The sequence below is a fragment of the Gouania willdenowi genome, chromosome 1 (assembly GCF_900634775.1).
Source record: "Gouania willdenowi chromosome 1, fGouWil2.1, whole genome shotgun sequence".
Taxonomy (NCBI): domain Eukaryota; kingdom Metazoa; phylum Chordata; class Actinopteri; order Blenniiformes; family Gobiesocidae; genus Gouania; species Gouania willdenowi.
Window position 1 is genome coordinate 23,400,056 of NC_041044.1, and position 19,494 is coordinate 23,419,549.

The following is a 19,494-nucleotide window of genomic DNA, read 5'->3' on the forward strand; positions in this document are numbered from 1 at the left end:
AAGTTTGCCAGAGGACGTTATGCATTCGTTTTGTGTGTGTGCATGTTTAAATTATGCTTAGCATTTTAATGGAAAAAAAATAAAATATTTGATTGGATCAAAAGCTATTGCTATATATATTTTTATGATGGTAATAACTACAATGTATGTGAAAATATATCAGAATTAAAAAATGTTATGCTTTTTTTTTAGATTACAATTTTAAAATTGCAAATAAGGGTTCTGATAAAAACTTATAATACAAATTGTATACATTTTAGTTAATGTAGTGCCAGATAAAAGTGATTTTCCTTTTCAATCTTGGGTATTTTAAGATGAGGCACTATTCATTTTTTATATTAGATATTTTTTATTTAATCTTGCACTAAAGTCTAAAGTTAATTTTCTTTTAATTTATTGCTTGATTGATCAAGCTACGTCACGGAAGTGCTCTGTTTAGGGTTGAATGTTAAAATAAGGTGAATACAATAAATAAAGAAAGAAATGAAGATCTTCCCTGTGGTAGTAACACTCCTGTCCTGTAGGAGGCAGTAACGCCCCTTAGAGTGTTTAACCTCCGGAGCAAAGCTAGTGTCAGCTGGAGGAAGATGACGGAAGTCTGCTGGAAAATAAACAGGACAAAAGCAGGTAAACATAACCCGGTTTTACACATGGCTGATCAAAACAAGTCTTGAACTAAACATAATGCATTTACTGTTTTTTAAATGACCATATTAATAAAGGAATATCTGGGGTTAGCGCTATCTGTAATGCTAACCTCTGTTCACAGCTGTAAACAGAGGTTAGCAACACAACAGCTAATTATTAGCACCAAGCTTTTCGGCAGATGATAAAGGAAGATGGTGTTTATCTGGATAGTAGTTTAAATTGTTGTGTGTGTCCGGGTTGGGGTTAATTACATTTTCAATTACGTTTTCAATTACCCATGTTAAACTACGATTGCAGTGACCGGCATTTGTTTCAATTACAATTATTTTTAGTTTTCAGAAAGTTCATTTCAGTTACGTTCTCAATTACTAAAGTTCAAATACATATAATCACAATTACTGGGCCTCAAATTGTTCCACGAACGTTTACTAAATTCCCAAAATCAGTGAAGATCCTGCAGGGACTGATATACTCACATACTTTATCATTCATGGACCATTTACGTAAACTAGGGTCTGTTGTTGTAACAGTCTTTCCTTTTTTCCCTTTTCCATTCCACACATTAGGCTCCTGCTCCAGTAAACCAGTCCCTGAAAGCCTGCAGTCTTCTGCTTGACCATGGTGGACAACCGTTACGCCACAGCTCTGGTGATCGGCTCCGTGCTGAGCCTGCTGGCCACGGTGTACCTGTCTGTGTCAGTGGGCACTCAGCACTGGTACCAGTACAGCAGCCCACCCATCAAGCAGAAAGACGGCAATGTGTCGGTGCTCAAAGATGAGTTCCTTAATGGAGAATTTGACGAGAAGCTTTACAGGAACATGTTCCTCCTGAATGGCACGCTGGGACTGTGGTGGAGGTGCATCATGGTTCCTGCACCCAGCAGTTCCCATTGGTTCAAGGAGCCAGGTAGGACCCTTTGTGAACCTGTGCAAACAGCACACACTCTGGAATGTAATGCTATCAATTAGGGGTGCCCCAAATAGACTTCTGATACGATACTGATATTGTAGCATGAAGTGTTGGCCAATATCGATATGATAGGTTATCAGCATGGATCATACATACGTTTTAACTTATTTTGTCATGTGTCATAGTGTAAAAGGCCTAAGGTAGTGGTATTAATCAGAGAACAATAGTCAACAGTAGGTATGAGATAAAACTGACCCATTTACTAGAATATTGAATTGAATAGAAAAAAATAGACTAGGAGACCCTGAAAAACAACATTAATAACACTAATAACAAAAACATATCTTTAAAGTGCAAAATAGCAACTATTTTAACCTCAAACATAACACTGTTCTACAATCAAATATAATTAATAAATTACAAAACCCTGAATAAAAACCTCCAAACCAATAAAAACAAAAAACAAATTATACTTTTAAAGTAGGGCTGGGTGATATGGTCCAAAACTCATATCTCAATATTTAATATAAATCTCAATATTAATTCAAATAAAGTCTTACCAGAAAGACAATTCAGGGTTACATTTACTGAATAAAATTACCACACAGGCACATTTATTAACAAACAGCTGCGCAATATGTGCCACTTTTTGCTTTATTCCTCTAAGGGACAGCACGTGTGAGTGAGTTCTGTAGTGTGGCTTGTTAACTGGTAGATCTGGGTTACGACGTTTTATATACAGTTTACACACTCATATCAAACATATATGCATACGTACACACACACATACATACACATGAATGTATATGACATGTACATAATATTATTATACCATTTAATATTTACCACAAATTTCATCAATTAAATTTGGAGTGGCAATATATACATTAATAAAAACCTTTTATTATAATTAAATATTAATATATTTTATACCATGATAGACATATTATATATTTTTGCTGTCCTAGGTAAAATTGTTGCTATTCTTTCTTATACTTACTGTGATTTAAAAAGCTTGTTAAACTGCTTTATGTTGGTGCTTTGTTATATTTCATCCTTTAGGCAGTTCCATAATTTAACCCCTGCTATTATTATACTCATCTTTTACAGTGTTGTTCTGGCATATTGTATCTTGAAATGTAGTTTATCCGATCCAATGTATTAGTTTTTTTAACTATCGGACCAATTTCCGATATTAATATCAGATTGGGACACGTCCACTATCAATATTGAATACTGTGATGGCTGTGTGCTCTGGCTCACTTTAGATCCCAAGATGGAGAGTCAGTGTGTGGCCTTCACTCTTTCTCAGCAGTTCATCCCCAAATATCAACAAGACGGTAAAGAGGATTTGCTGAGAACATGTAAGTTTGTCGTTGCTCGATGCAACATTTTACTTTTACTGTAAATACTAAGTGAAAATGGAGGCTCATTTTCATGCTAAACAGTGTGCTGTAAACAACACAGAGAGTGATGGGGAAAGGTGAATGTGGTTAATGTCCTGTTCTCTTTAGACCTGTGGAGGTGCCAGTTTCTCCTGCCTTTGGTGTCGTTGGCTCTGGTTTTCCTCAGTGGCCTTGTTGGAGTCTGTGCCTGCCTCTGCCGCAGCTTCACTCCCACCCTGGCTGTGGGAATCCTCCATCTTCTCGCTGGTAGGAGCTACTTGTATTTATCTGTTCAATGTTCAATTCAGAAAAAAAGAATTTACACTCAGAGGCTTAACAAAGTATGAAGCGAGACTGTTACAGAGAGTCACGTGTGTTTGCTATTATAAACATTGTGACATTAAAATGGATAGATTTTGAGAGATTATTTCTAGTCTTTTTACTTACTCTAGACACTGGTAAAAAGTTACTGTTTTTAATGTTCTGACCCACCAAAAAAGTTCCTTCATTTTATTATTTATTTCATTTTTTAACTTAATGATTTGCGTGTTTTGTAGATGCCATTGAAATAAATTATTATTGCAGTGTTAGTTCGTCATCTAAAACTTTTAATCATTTTTGCCCTTTTTTTCCCTCGATTGACTAAAGGTGCTTTCACACATATAGACCTGTGGACTCGTTGTGGTTCAAGCGGTGAATCTGCAACATTGTTGCATTTTAATTTGGTCTGGTCCACTTTCACACTGCTCTTTGACAAGTGCACAAAACTTTCTAAACAACGTCATGCTGGCAAAATGGGCAGTTACCTATTGGACAAAAACATTTATGTCAGAAAAATGCTTTTTCCAAAGAAAATCCTAAAACAAACCCCCAGAAACGTAATTATTAATAATTCATAATAACCCATGATCACATGATCCTATAACCCACGCTAAAGTGCTACATAAGCACAGACATGAAGCCGCCCCGTCTTGCCTGTCAATGCTCACAAGCGTCATGTCACAGGTAAGAATGTATCATGTGTGAGGACGTGAGAATGTATGAGCAGGTGAAACATTCAGCAGTCATGTGTGCAGCCTTGGCTGACTACGGGAACTGTTTGGAGAAGAGAGAGAAGTGAAATAAATGAATGATGTGGGAGTAATACAGAACATGTGTATGTGTGCTGCCTGCAGGAACGCTGGGTGTTTGTCTATGCTCGTTGCCATGACGACAGTTTGTGTGATTGTTGCTGTGTGCCACTGCTTAGTCATTAACAGAGTTGCGCCGTCAAGACGTATTTGGTCCCACTTCCTGTATTTGGTCCTGGTTTGCATTCTCACATCATAAAATCCACTCCAGGCTTCACTTGAAGTGAACCAGGACCCACACTTTACAGTACCAGAGATCGCTTGTTTGGTCCGCACCAGACTTCAAGTGAGATTTCACACCACCGCAAAGGGACCGGACTATCCGAGGAAACGAAGCATGGTGTGGACCAAAGAGGTATATGTAAAAGCCCCTTAAATGTATAAGATTTCTGTCAAATCTGCCAAAAGACTACATTTATTCAGATGTAAACTTGTCGGATTCTCATGTGTAGGCAAGTTGATGTAGCACCAGGGTTTTATTTTGAAAGATAAGTATTCACCAATAAAGATTATCTCCTGTAAAACTACAAATGTTGTACAAACATGGTTAGAGAGAATCGTAGAGAAAACGTAAAGTCTCACCAAAATTATATATATATATATAAAAAAAAAAGAAATCCTGAATCCACTCAGTGAAATAAAGGTTTGATTGAACTTTCCATGTTATATTTAATTATGGACACCTGCTATTTATAAAAAAAGGAATGTTTGTGTTTCCACTGAGTGGGAAATGCGATCCACTGGGTTTTTTCTGTCCCACAGGTTTGTGCTCTCTGGGCTCCGTCTGCTGTTTCCTGGCTGGAGTGGATTTGCTCCACCAGCACTCGACGCCACCTGAAGGTGTTGAAGGCTCGTTGGGCTGGTCTCTGTACCTCGCCCTGTTCTCCTTCCCTCTGCAGATGATGGCAGCCGCTCTGTTCCTGTGGGCCGCCAGAAGTCACCGGAAGAACTACACACACATCACAGCTTACAGGGTAGCATAGGAGGAGGAAAACAGTAGTAGTCCACCATTTCTAATGCTTTCCTCCTCGTTAAACTCCTTCACATGGTAAAAGAGATGCACACAGACCCAAAGACTCATCAGCACAAGTACTCATGTTTAAGGATTTTGTAACTTGGAGGGGTTTGTTTTAGCTTTGTTTTTTAGCATCTCTAGCCTGTATCATACCCAAAGCATGTTAATTTTAAACATATCATCTAGGCCCTGTACTACAAAGCTGGATAAGTATATCCTGGATATCTCTCCGCTAGAAGGTTAAGAGGAAATCCAGCTTTGTAGTACAGGCCCCTAAAGTCAAGATGAGGCACTTGTTTTCCAGCTGTTTTGATGAATTTCCTGTTTTTTTTCTTCATCTTTTGCTCAGTGCTCAGCACATGACCCTTAGCTGGGTTGTGCTTTATAAACACGTACTGTCACAATCACATCTGCCTTCATTATCAGTGCATGAATGCTATTGATAAGTATTTTTCTTTGATGTTTGAGACTTCTGTTGTGGTCGGTTGCTGTTGCTCTGCATGCCTTTCACTTGACGTTTCCACCCCTGTGGTAATTCAATGTTTGATATTTGTTCATTCAGTCTGTGGTTGGTTTGTTTGTCTTTAAATGCCACTCACTATAAATGTAACCACTCATCTTTCACTGTGGCCTTTGTTGAGCTCTTACTTGATTTTAATATGAGCAATCATTCAAAGGATTTGATGGTGTTTGAACTGTAGTACTGCCATTTGAATAGAGGAGCCTCACTGTCTGAAACACCTCCAGCATTTAATGTTATTTTGGGAATAATTTAAGTATGGTACTAAGAAGGTGGTTTCTGTTTCAAACCTCTTGGACAGGTTTTTAAAGTTAAATTGTTACTTTTGTGGTTAAAACAAAAACAAGAATGTGCATGTCCATGTGAATTAAATACCTAATATTGGAAAGATTTCATGTTTTTTGCTGTTTTGTTTGTAAAATCTGTCATTGCTACAATCTGCATTACATGTTGAATGTGCATGCATTCACGTCAGCTTTTAGAACAGTTTTTACGCACTCCAAAGCACACCTTTTGATTCTGAGTCAAAATAAACAAATGTTGACTTTTACACATTTGACTTATGTTTCACAGCCTTTATTTAAGTGTAATCTTCCAAAATGTTGCGGTTGAAGATCTGCTTTCTTTGTGCAGATTACAGATCACACACACACGCACAATATGAGCAGTTTATTCTCAGGTCTGCATTTCTTTTAAACGGACTGTATGTCTACTGAAACCTGGACAAACATCTTCAAAAAGGGTTCACAGTCAGCTCCTGTGTCAGCCATTTGTTTTTCCCTTTAAGGCGGGGGTGTCCAACTTTAGTTTTAGTTCAGGGGCCAAATACGTAGCAGTTTGATCACAAGTGGGCCACAGGGTTTAAGTGTGAAATCGACACATTTACACATTAATATTTCCAAGTTTGCCCTTCCAGTTGTAAATTAGACAAAGTATGGAAGGTGTCAACAATAAGCAATAAGTGACAAATACTTCAATGACCATTTTTTATTTAATTTGGGGAAATTTTGTGGAAGAGTTTTTTCAACAACAATTTACATCTGAATTATTTGGTAATTTATGCAATGATTCAGGTTTTTTTTATTTTCATTTTCTCCTGTGGGCCTTATTGTTGCTCTGGAGGACCAGATTTGGCCCCCGGGCCTTGAGTTTGACACATGCCTTAAGGCCAAATTACTTGACTAAATAACATGAATACCATAACATGGTTACACCCCTTAACTCAACCTTTTATGTTTAGTAAACTGCCTATTTAAAATACTTGTTGAGTGCTGTGCTGCATTTCAACCCCTAAAACAAGCAGCATTGTTCCAGCAATTGTTGCAGAGAAGTCTCATAATATTAAAACAAGATTAAGATCAATGCAGTGGCACTTGACCAACTGATTCTTTTTTATTTTAAGGAATTTTAGAAATGATTTAACAACCAATCCTGCAGGACTACAGGATTAAACAACCCCAATATAATAATCCTTTATGTTTGTCCAATCATTTGACAGCCACTGCACAGATATTATTATTATTATTATATTATTTGGAATCATTGAATCTCAAACAACCCAAAATAAAATAAAAATTATACATGGGCAGAGTGAGACCTGCTGATCAAAATTATTGATTCCGATCTTTGATCACTCAAGTGCTGATGGTTTGATTTTATTTTTTTTAAGCTATATGCGAAAGAGGATAATCATTTTATAAAAACACAGACCATGTCAGCCCTGTGCAATTTCAAATAATAATAAAGTTAAATCAATCTTTGAAAAAATCCCTAAAAAATATTGCATCAGAAATAAGTCTTTCAAATTATTAAATAAACAACAATTCCCATTAAAAATCAAATATGATCACTGTGTGGATTTAGTTGTTTGAAATGTTCAGACTAGCAAATGTTGTACATGCATGTGTTTTCTTTACTAGGATTTTCTCAGGGTGATTTGGTCCATTTTTTTCTCTAAAGTCTTAGTTTTTCACACTTATTGACGGGACTTTCAGCGTGATCTTCTCAGCCAAATGGAAAGCGATCTTCTTCTCGTAGTACGCGCATTCATTCACAAACATAGGGTAGACAGGCTCTCCTTCATACTTCACTGTTTCTCCAGAGAAGGACAGGAACATTGGGTCCCCAGGCTGGAGGAGCGTGAAGTCCTTATCCTAGAAAACAGTATACAGATGTAGTATTTACTCTCTGATACAGTTGTCTGCTCATAATCCACAGTTTATTGTTGTGAAGTGTGAAGCTAGCGTGTCCCTCACTTGTAGCTGTGGGTGGATGGCTGCAGTAATCTGACCTGACGCATCCCTTGGATAATCCACACTTCTTAAAAAACTGTATGTTTCTACTTCTCCTCCTTCAAATATGTGACCTGAGTGGAGAAAACAGAAACAATGTGGACTCAATAGAAATAAATGACAGTGGTATTGGGGTCTTCCAGGATTCACCTATACTAAGACCAAAAACCTGTGTCATCGGGGAAAACTGCAGGCATTTGATTACGTGTTTTAAACTGAAGCAGATTGTCATTTGGTTTCACCATCATTGAATTCTTGAAGCCAGTCGGTTGTGAAGTCCAAAGTCCTTTTCATCATGTTGAAGATGTCGGCTCTGAGCACGCCGTGAGGTTGAGGACCAACCTCAATCGCTGCAAGAAACAGAAATAGAAACTCATCAGTGTTATGATGATCCTCTGCGTTCTTTTTTCCTCCTTTGAATGTAGAAGGATTTCACGGCACGTCATCAACCGCAAGTCGCCATTTTGGAGATAAAGCAGCAGTCATGACAAATCAGGGAGAACAATCTCACAAGTTGTCAGAGGAAAGGAGGGGCTTGTGGCTAGGAAAGCTAGACCAGGATCTATGAGGGAAACCTGATTTGTTATCATTTTTGGCAATCTATAAAACTCCAAAGGTGTCTCACTGTTTGACCGATTGGTACAGCCAAAAACACGGCAATAGTTCACCATTTTGTCTCGGAATTCGGGATTTCCTTGTCTGCGTGCTGTTTGAAGACCTGCTGCTTTATCTCCAAAATGGCGACTTCTGGGTTGATGACACACCGTGAAAACCCTCTATACTAGAAACTGTTTCTGTTTGACTCATTTTTAGTGAACTTTATCAAAAGAAGTTGAAAGTGATACCGTCTAAGACATGTCTTTAAAGTCCTTTATATCAACTTTTAACCTTCGAATACACATAACGTCCCTCAATTTGTGGGCATCGCCATTTTGAAGATTTAAGCCAATCAGCGTTCACGTACTTTGTTGTCATCATGTCAGGCTAACTCTTTGTATTCACAGAGAGTCTGTGGTGAAACAGCATTTAGTTCCTTAGATGTTGTAATGCAGTGGTTCCCAAACAGGGGTACGCGTATGGGTACAGGAGCACATTGTAGGGAGTACTTGGAAATATTAAACAATTCATTTAAAAATAATCAGGGAAGGTCCTTAGTTCTTTTTTAGGTTATTTTTTGGACAAGTTCACCACAAACTAACTGCACTGATGCTGCAAATACTATATTGTCTTGTAATTTATTAAGACAGGATTATTTTATCACACTTGTGACAATAGGAGAAAATAATTAGTTACGTTTTACATAGAACAAATGAAAAAAGCATATGAAAGTATGGAGAGGGTACCTATGATATGAAGGGGGTACACATGATTTGACAAAAATGCAAAGGGGGTAAAACTGTTGTAACTGTATTCCTAGGAAGGTTAGGAACTTTGGATGGATTTTGATGTTGCACTTATTGTGTCATTAATTGCATATGCAGCTTCTAGTCGTTTAAATATAATAGTCTATCAATTGAGCTGTCTTTATAATTTTTGGTTGAAAAATAATTTTAATGTATATCAAATGTATTTCATTTTTGAAATACCTGTACTATTAATTAAGCTTTGCTGCTTCCAGCTTAAAGTGTGTGGGTCCATACTGAGACATAATTTTCTCACTTATCATTAACTTGATTGGAGTCTTTCACTATAGGCTCAGTGTGGACTGTTTTGTTTTGTGTAGAACAGTGTAAAGATGTGCTGTAGCAAGTTTGGTGTCAGTTGAACAAATCATGAGAGGAAATATAGGTTTAATAAGTTTTTTTTTTTTTTTTTTTTTTTTTTTTAAGTGTTGAACTTAACACTGAACAACACTGAACAACACTGAAGATGCATTCAGTGTTGTTGCTACATTTTGGTGAACATTGCAAATCTGCAGCACATGTGGTAGATTTTTATTCAGGAATTTTCAAAATGTTGAACTTTAAAGGCTTGCTGTAGTGCCACCTTTAGCACGATTGACTTGTTTTGGCAGCTGAGGATACCTGGCATCGGATTGGACCTTTGTTGAAAATGTGATGATTTTTAGTGCATGGGGAGTATGATTTACAAAGAAAGAACATGCAAGATGATGATAGGTTCCTGGCTGCCTAACTAATGAGCAATGTCTCCAACTTTGTCAAAGTTTGCTGAAAATGCAGAGAATGTGTGTCAACATCATTAAAGTGAAATGATAGAATAAGACAGAAAGTATTCAGTGTTTTAACTTATTATAATTAGACACAAGAAACATTGTCTTTGTTTAAAGGGTTTCCATGCGCAACTATTGAGCGTATTGAATTAAAACAATCAAAAGGATCCTCAAAATGTGTATGGTCAATGTTTTCAGTCAACGTTACAAAATGTTGAGGTTTTTTTTTTTTTTTTTTTTTTTTTTGCTACAAGTGGGGAAACCGCTGAGTCATTAGATCCACTTAACAGTTCCTGTTCTGTAGACGTGTGTTATACAAACATACAGACACTCACCGAAACCATGTTTTCCCAACATGTCTAAGGAGTAACCATCAGCGTTGGAGTCGTTCAGCTGCATCACTGTCACAGGGGCTGAAGTCATCTTTGTCTACAAATCAAAACAGCAGAATGATTACACTAGTGTGCAGTGTACAAACGGATCATCTTATCCTCACATCAATCTTTATAGATGCTGATTAGTGAAAGAGTCTCGTGCACGACTCGTCAAAAAAAAATAAACACTAATAGTATGTTACTAACCTACTGCTTGCATTTTTGACTCCTACCTGTATGTATTTGCATATGTGGAGGGTGAGCCAGTCCAAGTAGCTTAATATGAGGCACACGCCCATGTTGGAGGTAGTGTTGTGAAGATCTATTATCAAATCCACTGCTTTTTCACCTCCCTTGGGCCCGAGTTGAGCGTTCAGCTCGTGAGCTCGTCTCATTTCATAAGCTGCTGAGTCAGTCAGAGTGGAGCTAGATGCAAGAAAAAATCACGAGTTAAAGTTTCCCTTTCCCCCAGCAAGTGGAACACCACTGCTTTTAGAGAGGTGTTGTGACTTCTCTGGTCGGAGCATACCTCAGCTTGGCATCGCTGAAACAGCGGTTGAGATCAGTTTCAGTGTATCTTCTGCAAACATCTATCGCAGGTGGATTCGAAAGGACGCTGATCACTGAAACCGATCCGATCTTTTCCACCTTCTGCTTCTGCATTTCCTTCACTATGTACACACCTGAAAGCTCGTTTCCGTGAGTGCCGCCGCAAATGGCGACTCTGGACAGTGGTGGGAATGAGGTGTGCTCCATCTAGACCAGAAAAAGGAAGAAAAAGGTCCGTCATGGGTTTGTTTCTTGTTTCTTTAGGGCCAGACAAAACAAATGAATGGGTGTCTATGGTGTAAGACCATAAAAAGGCTGACTTTATCGAGGACTTTACTCAGTAACCCAAATAAGTTACTGAGTAAACCAATCACAAACTCACAGGTCACTTTTTCTTAAATTGCACTTTAACCCTGTTTAGCTCTGTTCCTGACCTGATGAACCACAGAGGCCAACGTCCTCATCAAGTGTGAAAAGGAAAATCCCTTTCAGAATGTTGCAGGTCTGTTTCGGCACAGGTTGAAATGTTTGTCATTAAACGATTAAGTCTTTTTTTTCTAAATATGTTAAGGTTTCATTTATTCAGACACATTTTTTCAGGAAATTTACATTGAAATTCACTTTGATGGTAAAATGACTTGATTTATATAGCGCTTTATAGCCACCGAGGTAGTCCCAAAACACTTCACAGTATTGTATCATTCACCCATTCACACACCAATGGGACAGAGCATGGAGCTGATCACCTGACATGTTTCGACTGCCAACTGTCAGTCTTCCTCGGAGGAATCTATTGAATGCTTTGATGTATCTTTACGAGTTCTTTCATAAGCAAAGCAATAAAGTATCTACTGATCGCTTTTATGTGTTCTTATGAGTTATTTCTGGGTGTGGCCAACCTCAGAGTTCTCTGAGGCTGGCCACACCCCCTGTCGCCCCATGTGTGGGAGAGTAAAAATGTTCCCTCATCCCTGTTGATGTTAAATCTCCACTTCCTGATCTTGATGGCTTCTTTGATCCAGCGTTTATGTTTGTTTCCTTCTGTCCCAATTGTTGTTGCGTTGTCCCAGTCCATGTTGTGATTTTGTGTTCTGCAGTGGTTATATTGCAGACTTGAGATTTTCCTGTCTGTGTTTCCCCATCTTTGTGAGTCGTCCTGCCGTCTCCTTTTCACACTCCCTACAATGTTTGGTTATTCCTTGTAATAATCATTCTTCCTTTGTCTCCGTACTGTATGTGTATTGGCATGACATGCATGGAATTTCATATATCACTTTCCTTTTTTTTGTCTTGTTCTATTTCGTCTCTGAGATGAACTAGCAACTGTCTGAGTTTGGTGTGTGGTTTTAAGGACGTGTTCATTGAGTGTTTTTTCATTGCTTGTTGTCTTGGTTCTGTTATGCCATAGATGTATTGTTATCATGTCTGTGTAGATGTTTTCTGCTTTTTGTGAGTGATTTGCTTTTCTTTCTTTTGGTTTGTTTTCCTTGTTTTTGATCTGTTGTTTTTTCTTATTGATAGCCCGTGTCAAGTGCTGACTTAAAATTGGACTTAACCAAATTTTATTTAATCATAATGTTAAAATATTGCAGTAGGCAGGTGGCCGGCTTTTAAACTAAAACTATTGCACATTATGCAATATTGTCAGCTTTCATGAGCCAGAAACATGGTTTGGTTTTTAGTTTCTGAAGCATAACTGAATATTGTGTTTGGAAATCATATACATTTGTTTGAAATGATCTCAGCCGATATTTATGTTCCGCTATACATGCACTTCTCTTTATTTCAGTGATTAAAGTGGTTTTCTGACCTTTTCAAGGGACGGTTTAAATCCAAATAAATCAGCAAAAGTGGAAGAATCTCAGTGTTGGTTCAATAAAGAGTGGAACACGGATTTTTCATTATGATGATTTTTTCAGTCATTTGATCAGGAACGTACCTTTAGAGTCGTTCTTCTCTCTAAACTTTTGTTTGAAACAGATTCAAAGTGTTTCCACGATCGTGGCTTTCTCCATTTTTGGCTGATCAAAATCAAATTTAAATGACGTGTTTTTGTGCCTTTAGCTCTTCCTGTTGATTTCCATCGATACAAACAGACATTATGTCTGACAGCGTGGAAAAATGTGGTTCTACAGAAGTCATGAAAGTCATGAAATTAGTGAAACCGACTGTACTTGACTGACTGACAAACTTGTTCCTTTCTGTTGTCAAACTTATTCAAGCCCTGTTAATGAATCCTGAATGTTCAGAGTGTGTGTTCAATATTCTGTGTCCTCAAAGTGAGGAACAGTGAAGACAGTAGTTTTATGTTCTCCTAACACTCTATTATGTGTCTAAACTGGAAACACACACACGCACACACGCACACAGGCACACACACACACACGTTCTACATTTTTGCTGTGTGTTCAGGTCAAGTGAAATTGATGAGCATTACAGTTTGACAAAGTGTGTTTGCTTTGTAATGTAATGTAATGTACGCCAAAAAAAAAGTCACGTCTTACCTTTGTGTCAAAACTCAGGTCTGTTTAGTGTTCAGTGAACTTCAGCAACCTTTGAACTTAAAGGGGAAGCCATGTCAGTGCAGAAATGTGTCACACTGGAGTGCTGAGCAGCAGCAACAACAACACTCTCACTCAAATGCACACGTCAACTCTTCTCCCTCACACACACTTACGCACACACGCACACACGCACACTCTGCCACGACTGCAGATGTCACAACAGTTCATGTGTAAACACTTTGTTTTGTTCCATGTACCAATACTTACTTTTTTTTTTTTTTTTAATTCTCCTCCTTCTTACGTCCCACCTCTTTCTCGCTCTTCATCTCAGATTTCAAGCTGGTAGTCATTTGGTCATGTACTGTAAGAGGAACTCAACCCCAGAATCCAGCGAGAGCAGCTACTGTACTTCTTTTGCCCTGCAGGGCAACTCTGAAAAGCAACACCTCAAACATAAACCACAACGACAAAGACAGCAAACTACACAAGCTTAGTGAGCAAACCATAAAGCATCTTTAGAGATATTACAATATTCCCTGACAGCATTGAAACTCAAATCGAAGCCGCAATACGTATATTAATCACATGCGAGCCAGTGGTTAAAATACAGCACGTGTATGTATGAATGTCGCCAACATGGCTACAGCAACTTCTACACACAACACAAGCTTCAGGGGTTGATTCACTAAATACATTACTACCATCTAAAGAACATCTCCAGAGTGAAAGGTTTAATGACTCAGAAAGATCAGGAGAAACTGGTCCATGCTTTTATCTCCAGCAGATTAGACTATTGTAATGGTCTTCTGACAGGAATCCCCCAAAAGAGCATCAAACAGTTACAGCTGGTTCAGAACGCTGCAGCTCAGGTCTTAACCAGAACAAAGAGGTCAGAACACATTAGTCTGGTTTAAAAGTCTTTACACTGGCTCCCAGTCAGCCTCAGAATAGACTTTAAAGTCCTGCTGCTGGTGTATAAATCTGTGAATGGGTTTGGTCCAGAATATATGGAATCAGAATAGTATCATAATTAGGGATGTAGCGATTCACTCAACTCCCGATACGATTCGGTTCACGATACGATTCCCCCACGATTTATTTTACAAAATGGGACTGTAGACAAATTTTTTTTTAAATACTGTATTATTTTCCTTTTATTTTTCATTGTCAAAAGAATTCCTTGATAAACTATTCAAAACAATGCAATTTAACTAAAAATAAATCTTGAATGAAATAAATAAAGGAATAATACAAATGAAAATGAAGCCTATTAATTTAAATTCTGGTTCTAAAATAAACAATGCAAAACTGCATAATAGCTCTTTTTCTTTTAAAAGTGCAACTGAAAATGTATTTTGTGCCTTAACAATTGGACTTTAAAAAAAACAAACCGTGATTGCGCTGATTTACGTCACATTTGTTTGGACCAGCAGAGGGCGCTGGTAACCCAGTGGTCGGCTGGCATGCAGATATCTTGCAGTGAAGAAGAGAAGCTATGCTAGCAGAGAGAGCTAATAGAAAAACGTGACTTTTACAGATATTCAAGTAATATTACAGATATTCTTTCAGTGCTAAAGGAGTAATGAATCATTTATTAATATATTTAAGAGTAGAAGGCGGCCAGAAAGAAAGTATTAGCAGACGCCGCCCGCCGCCTACACTTGTGGATAGTGCCCTCTGCTGGTTAAAAAAGTACTGCGATTCAATTTTCAGAAAATCGATATCAACCGTGATACCTATGAATCGATTTTTAACTGCCTTACGATTAATCGTTACATCCCTAATCATAATGAATGAACTCTTGCAGGGTTTTTCACAAATGCACATGCTTTGTTTCACAGTTGTATTTCAGATTCACAAATGCACACGATCTGTTTCGCAAATATATATTTTATGCAAACTCGTAATATAAATTCTGAAATGTACACGCTCTACTTATCATTTTGAGGCACACTTGTAGTATAAATCCACGGATGATGCAAATTGCTGAATGTGCGTTTACAAACTGCTTCTGTGCTGTGAAACCTCTGTGTATTTGTGTGTGGTGAATTTTGACAAACGTCACCATTGGCTGATAAAAGTGATTGACAGATTCATCAGCCAATCAGGTGTGTTTGCTTTCAGCCAATCATATGGCGTCTTACATTTTCACATTCAGCAATTTGCATCATCTGTGGATTTATATTACAAGTGTGCCTCCAAATAATATTTGTGAAGTAGAGCGTGTGCGTTTCAGAATTTATAAGTTTGCATAAAATATATATTTGCGAAACAGATTGTGTGCATTTGTGAATCTGAAATACAACTGTGAAACAAAGCATGTGCATTTGTGATACTGTTCTGATTCCATAGGAATACATCAGTGAGATGTTAGTCAGGTATGAACCCAGCAGGTCTCTCAGATCTATGGACACAGGTCAGATAGTGGAGCCCAGAGCTCACAGTAAACATGGTGATTATGCTTTTAGTTGTTATGCTGCAAAGAAGTAAAAACAAAAAGAGCTGAAGTCAGCATCTAATGTGAACATTTTATAATCAAAGTTAAAGGCACTTTTTTTCTCTACTGCATATGATTGAGAAGGAGATTTTTGGTCATGTTGATGATATAATGTGTTTGTTGATGAATTTGAATGTTTTTACTGATGATTTTAAATGTTTTTTGCTGCCGATTTGAATGTTCTTATTGATTTTAAGCTGTTGAATGCTTTCCCTTGCACTTTTAGATCACATAAAGCACATTGTGTATGAAATGTGCTATACAAATAAATGTGCCTTGCCTTGCCTTGCATTCCAACTTTGAGACATCACTGGAAACAAGCCTTCTCTGTTCTCTGTCACCTGTCTAACTGTCTCCAAACTAAAGAACAGGCCTCAGCTCACTTTCAGCGTCCTGTTGAATCCTTGTCTTGATACTCAGGTTCTTCCGTCCTTCCTCTTGTTAACCGTCTTTCTGTTTCTTATCACCTCTTTGAGTTCAGTTCACATCAACAAATTTTTTATTTTTCAGTTAATCGATGTAGTTAATAACATCCACAGTTAGCTAAAAAGAAAAGATGTAATTTAACCCTTTGACATCTCACCTTAAATTGATACCATTTAACTACATGTGAATAACAGTCGATGCATGACAGATCAGAAAAGTTATGAAAATATGTTCAGCTGTATAAATTGTGTTTGCCTGCAGTGCTGAGAGGAGAAAAGTGTCTGTTTTTTTATTGTTCTGCTAGGGCTGGGCGATTTTGCCGACAAAAAAAAAACCGATATTTTAAAGAAAAATTAGAGTTTCGATTTGATTTTTCAACCCACTTAAAAATGACTGCAGACATCAGATATATTGTCAAAAGTGCAACTTTATTGCTGTCATTGTCCTCAAGAGTTAAAATGCATCGAACAATCCCAAAATAAAAAGTAAATGAGGTTCTGTCATTCAACTATTTCAAGCTTTAACCCAGGTTTTAGCAAAAGTGCAATAGTAACTTCACAGCAGCTTAAATTTTCTGATTAAAAAATCAGATAACTACATTGTTTATAACATTACAATTAAAAAAAATAATGAACTCTTCCTTTAGCATCTCAGAATAGTGTGAATAAAAAATGAAACATGTCTGTGGCACACATATAGCCTACTCAAAGGGTAAACACATGTAAACAAAGAGGGGGCGGGCTCACAGCGCGCTACAGTAACCCACAAGGACGGAACGTGAAAAAGTTTGAAAAAACTGTGGTGGGAAAAACCTGAATTTGCAAAATAAAAATAGTTTTTATTTACAAATTCAATAAATCGATTAAATAGATTTTTTTTCCCAACACTAAATTCTGCTAAAAAAGATAATTTGGCTTTTGGTTTGATGTTTATTCAATAGTTGCAATGAGCACTATGGAAAAATATTAATATGCAGCAAAGGTTGCACTGATGTTTTAGTGGTCTGTCTTTATGACTGACACGGTCAAGTTAACTTTTAAATAATAATAATGTTCATGACACAATCAGTAACATTTCATCAATCCATTTTCTGACCTGCGTGGTCCTTTTTCAGGGTCGCGGGATCAATAGTATTTCATTTTTAATTAATATTCAGTCTGGAAATGCTGAACAGAGAATCCTTGTGCGTAATCAAATTTCTTGAAGTGTCTTCAGAAAAACAAAACAACAAAGAACACTCAGTTGTCTAATTCTTCAGCCAAAAGGATCTACCCCATCACAACACAACAAAACAAGGTTCTCTGCATAATTTCACACACTATTTTTACAATATACATTCAATACATATTCTGCACAAGTTTTATATAACAGTTTATACATGCACATCAAACATATATACATACGTACACATATACATACATACACATGAATGTATATGACATGTACATTGTATTAATATTATACAATTTCATATCTACAACACAAATATCAATTTCATTTAGAGTGGCAATATATAAATGAACAAAAACCTTTTATTAAGCATTCTTATATTGTATACCATTATTTACATATTATATATTATTACTGTCCTCTGTAAAATCTTCTTTCTTATACTAACGATATGTGATGTAAAAAGCGTTTTAAACTGGTTGATGTTGTTGCTTTGTTTTATTTCATCCTTTAGGCAGTTTCATAATTTAACTCCTGATATTGTTATACTCATATTTTACAGTGTTTGTTGTTTTGGTATATTGTATCTTGAAATGTGGTTTTCCTCTTAAATTATATTCCCATTCTCTCTCTAACAATATTTTGTGAAACTTTTTTGGAAGTGAACTTTTACTTGCTTTAGAAAATCATTTGGACAGTTTTGAGTTGGATCAGATGTGGGAGTTTTAAATCTGGTGTTTTTAAGCATAATGAATGCGTGTTCTCTGTATCCTGCGTTATGTATCAGTCTGATGGATCTTTTTTGCATTATGAATATTGGTTGGATGTTTGTCATGTATGTATTTCCCCAAACTTCTAGACAGTAACTCAAATATGGTAAAAAAAATAAAAAAAAGTGTACAATAAAGAGTGTGCAATGCTTTTTGATTAAGAATGTGTCTTGTTTTGCCCAGAACAGCAATACTCCATCCTCGCCAACTTCCTTTTAATGTATTTAATGTGTGACTTCCAGATCCCGTGGTCTAAGATCACACCCAAAAATGTGACTTTGTTCACTCTTTCTATGTTAACATTGATTATATTAACTTTTACATCTATATTTTAACTTTATTTAGGATTAATAATAATTTATTAAGATCATACATTTTTTTAGTTTACACATCTCCATAGTGACTACCCTCAAGAGCTGCGGCTAGTCCACATCAGCACAAAGCATATTGTATCATCTGCAAATAACACATATTTTAGTTTTTCACTTACTTTACAAATATCATTTTCGGTCCCAAAACCGACCCCTGTGGTACCCCACATTTAACATTTAAACATGATTTGTTTTGGGATATCTGTACAAACTGTTTTCTGTTGCTTAAATAACTTTTTATCTAGTCTAAAACAATACCCCTAAAACCATACTTTTCCATTGTTCTTATAACTATACTGTGGTCAACTGTATCAAATGCCTTCTTCAGATCTAAGAACAAATGGCCTTCAAATGTTTCCATCACCGATGAAAAAAAAAAAAAAAATGGCATTGAATGAAAATAATTGGTTAACGCGACCCCTGAAATACAGTTTAGATGTATAAAACAAGAATCGACATACGTAATGCATCTGTGTTGGCCATGTGAACACCACCCCCCCCCCACACACACACACACTCAGTTCTCTCCTGCAGAGATGAAATGATTCATTATTTATTCAAATGAATGAAGAGTTAAATAATTTGGGGTGTATATTGTAATTAGTAACAACAGTTTGACCTTTTCTATTTGAAGGACAAGGGCGTGTTCACAAGAGGTTAGAAAGGATGACATTTGGAGCAGGGAGGAGCCTGAAATACTTGCCCTCTGGGTAATGAGGTCCTGCTGAGAGAAAACAGACTTTTTAACCTGTTTGTGATATTTT

At 37.0% G+C, this 19,494-nt stretch overlaps 2 protein-coding genes across 2 annotated transcripts; one reads left to right on the top strand and one right to left on the bottom strand.

Annotated features, from left to right (window-relative positions):
• The first annotated feature begins 487 nt into the window (after positions 1–487).
• LOC114480730 (claudin domain-containing protein 1-like) lies at positions 488–5,999 on the top strand. The gene is made up of 5 exons (XM_028475171.1): positions 488–627; positions 1,215–1,555; positions 2,827–2,922; positions 3,073–3,210; positions 4,836–5,999. Exons 2-5 carry the CDS (start codon positions 1,267–1,269, stop codon positions 5,054–5,056), a joined length of 744 nt encoding a protein of 247 aa, XP_028330972.1. The 5' UTR covers positions 488–627; positions 1,215–1,266; the 3' UTR covers positions 5,057–5,999.
• Positions 6,000–6,168: 169 nt separating this feature from the next.
• LOC114480809 (N-acyl-aromatic-L-amino acid amidohydrolase (carboxylate-forming) B-like) lies at positions 6,169–13,714 on the bottom strand. Its single transcript, XM_028475266.1, has 7 exons — positions 13,497–13,714; positions 10,973–11,199; positions 10,677–10,869; positions 10,405–10,498; positions 8,142–8,249; positions 7,864–7,973; positions 6,169–7,761 (listed from the first exon to the last, which is right to left on the bottom strand). The coding sequence occupies exons 2-7, from the start codon at positions 11,197–11,199 to the stop codon at positions 7,570–7,572; spliced, it is 924 nt and encodes a 307-aa protein (XP_028331067.1). The 5' UTR covers positions 13,497–13,714; the 3' UTR covers positions 6,169–7,569.
• Positions 13,715–19,494: the final 5,780 nt, after the last annotated feature.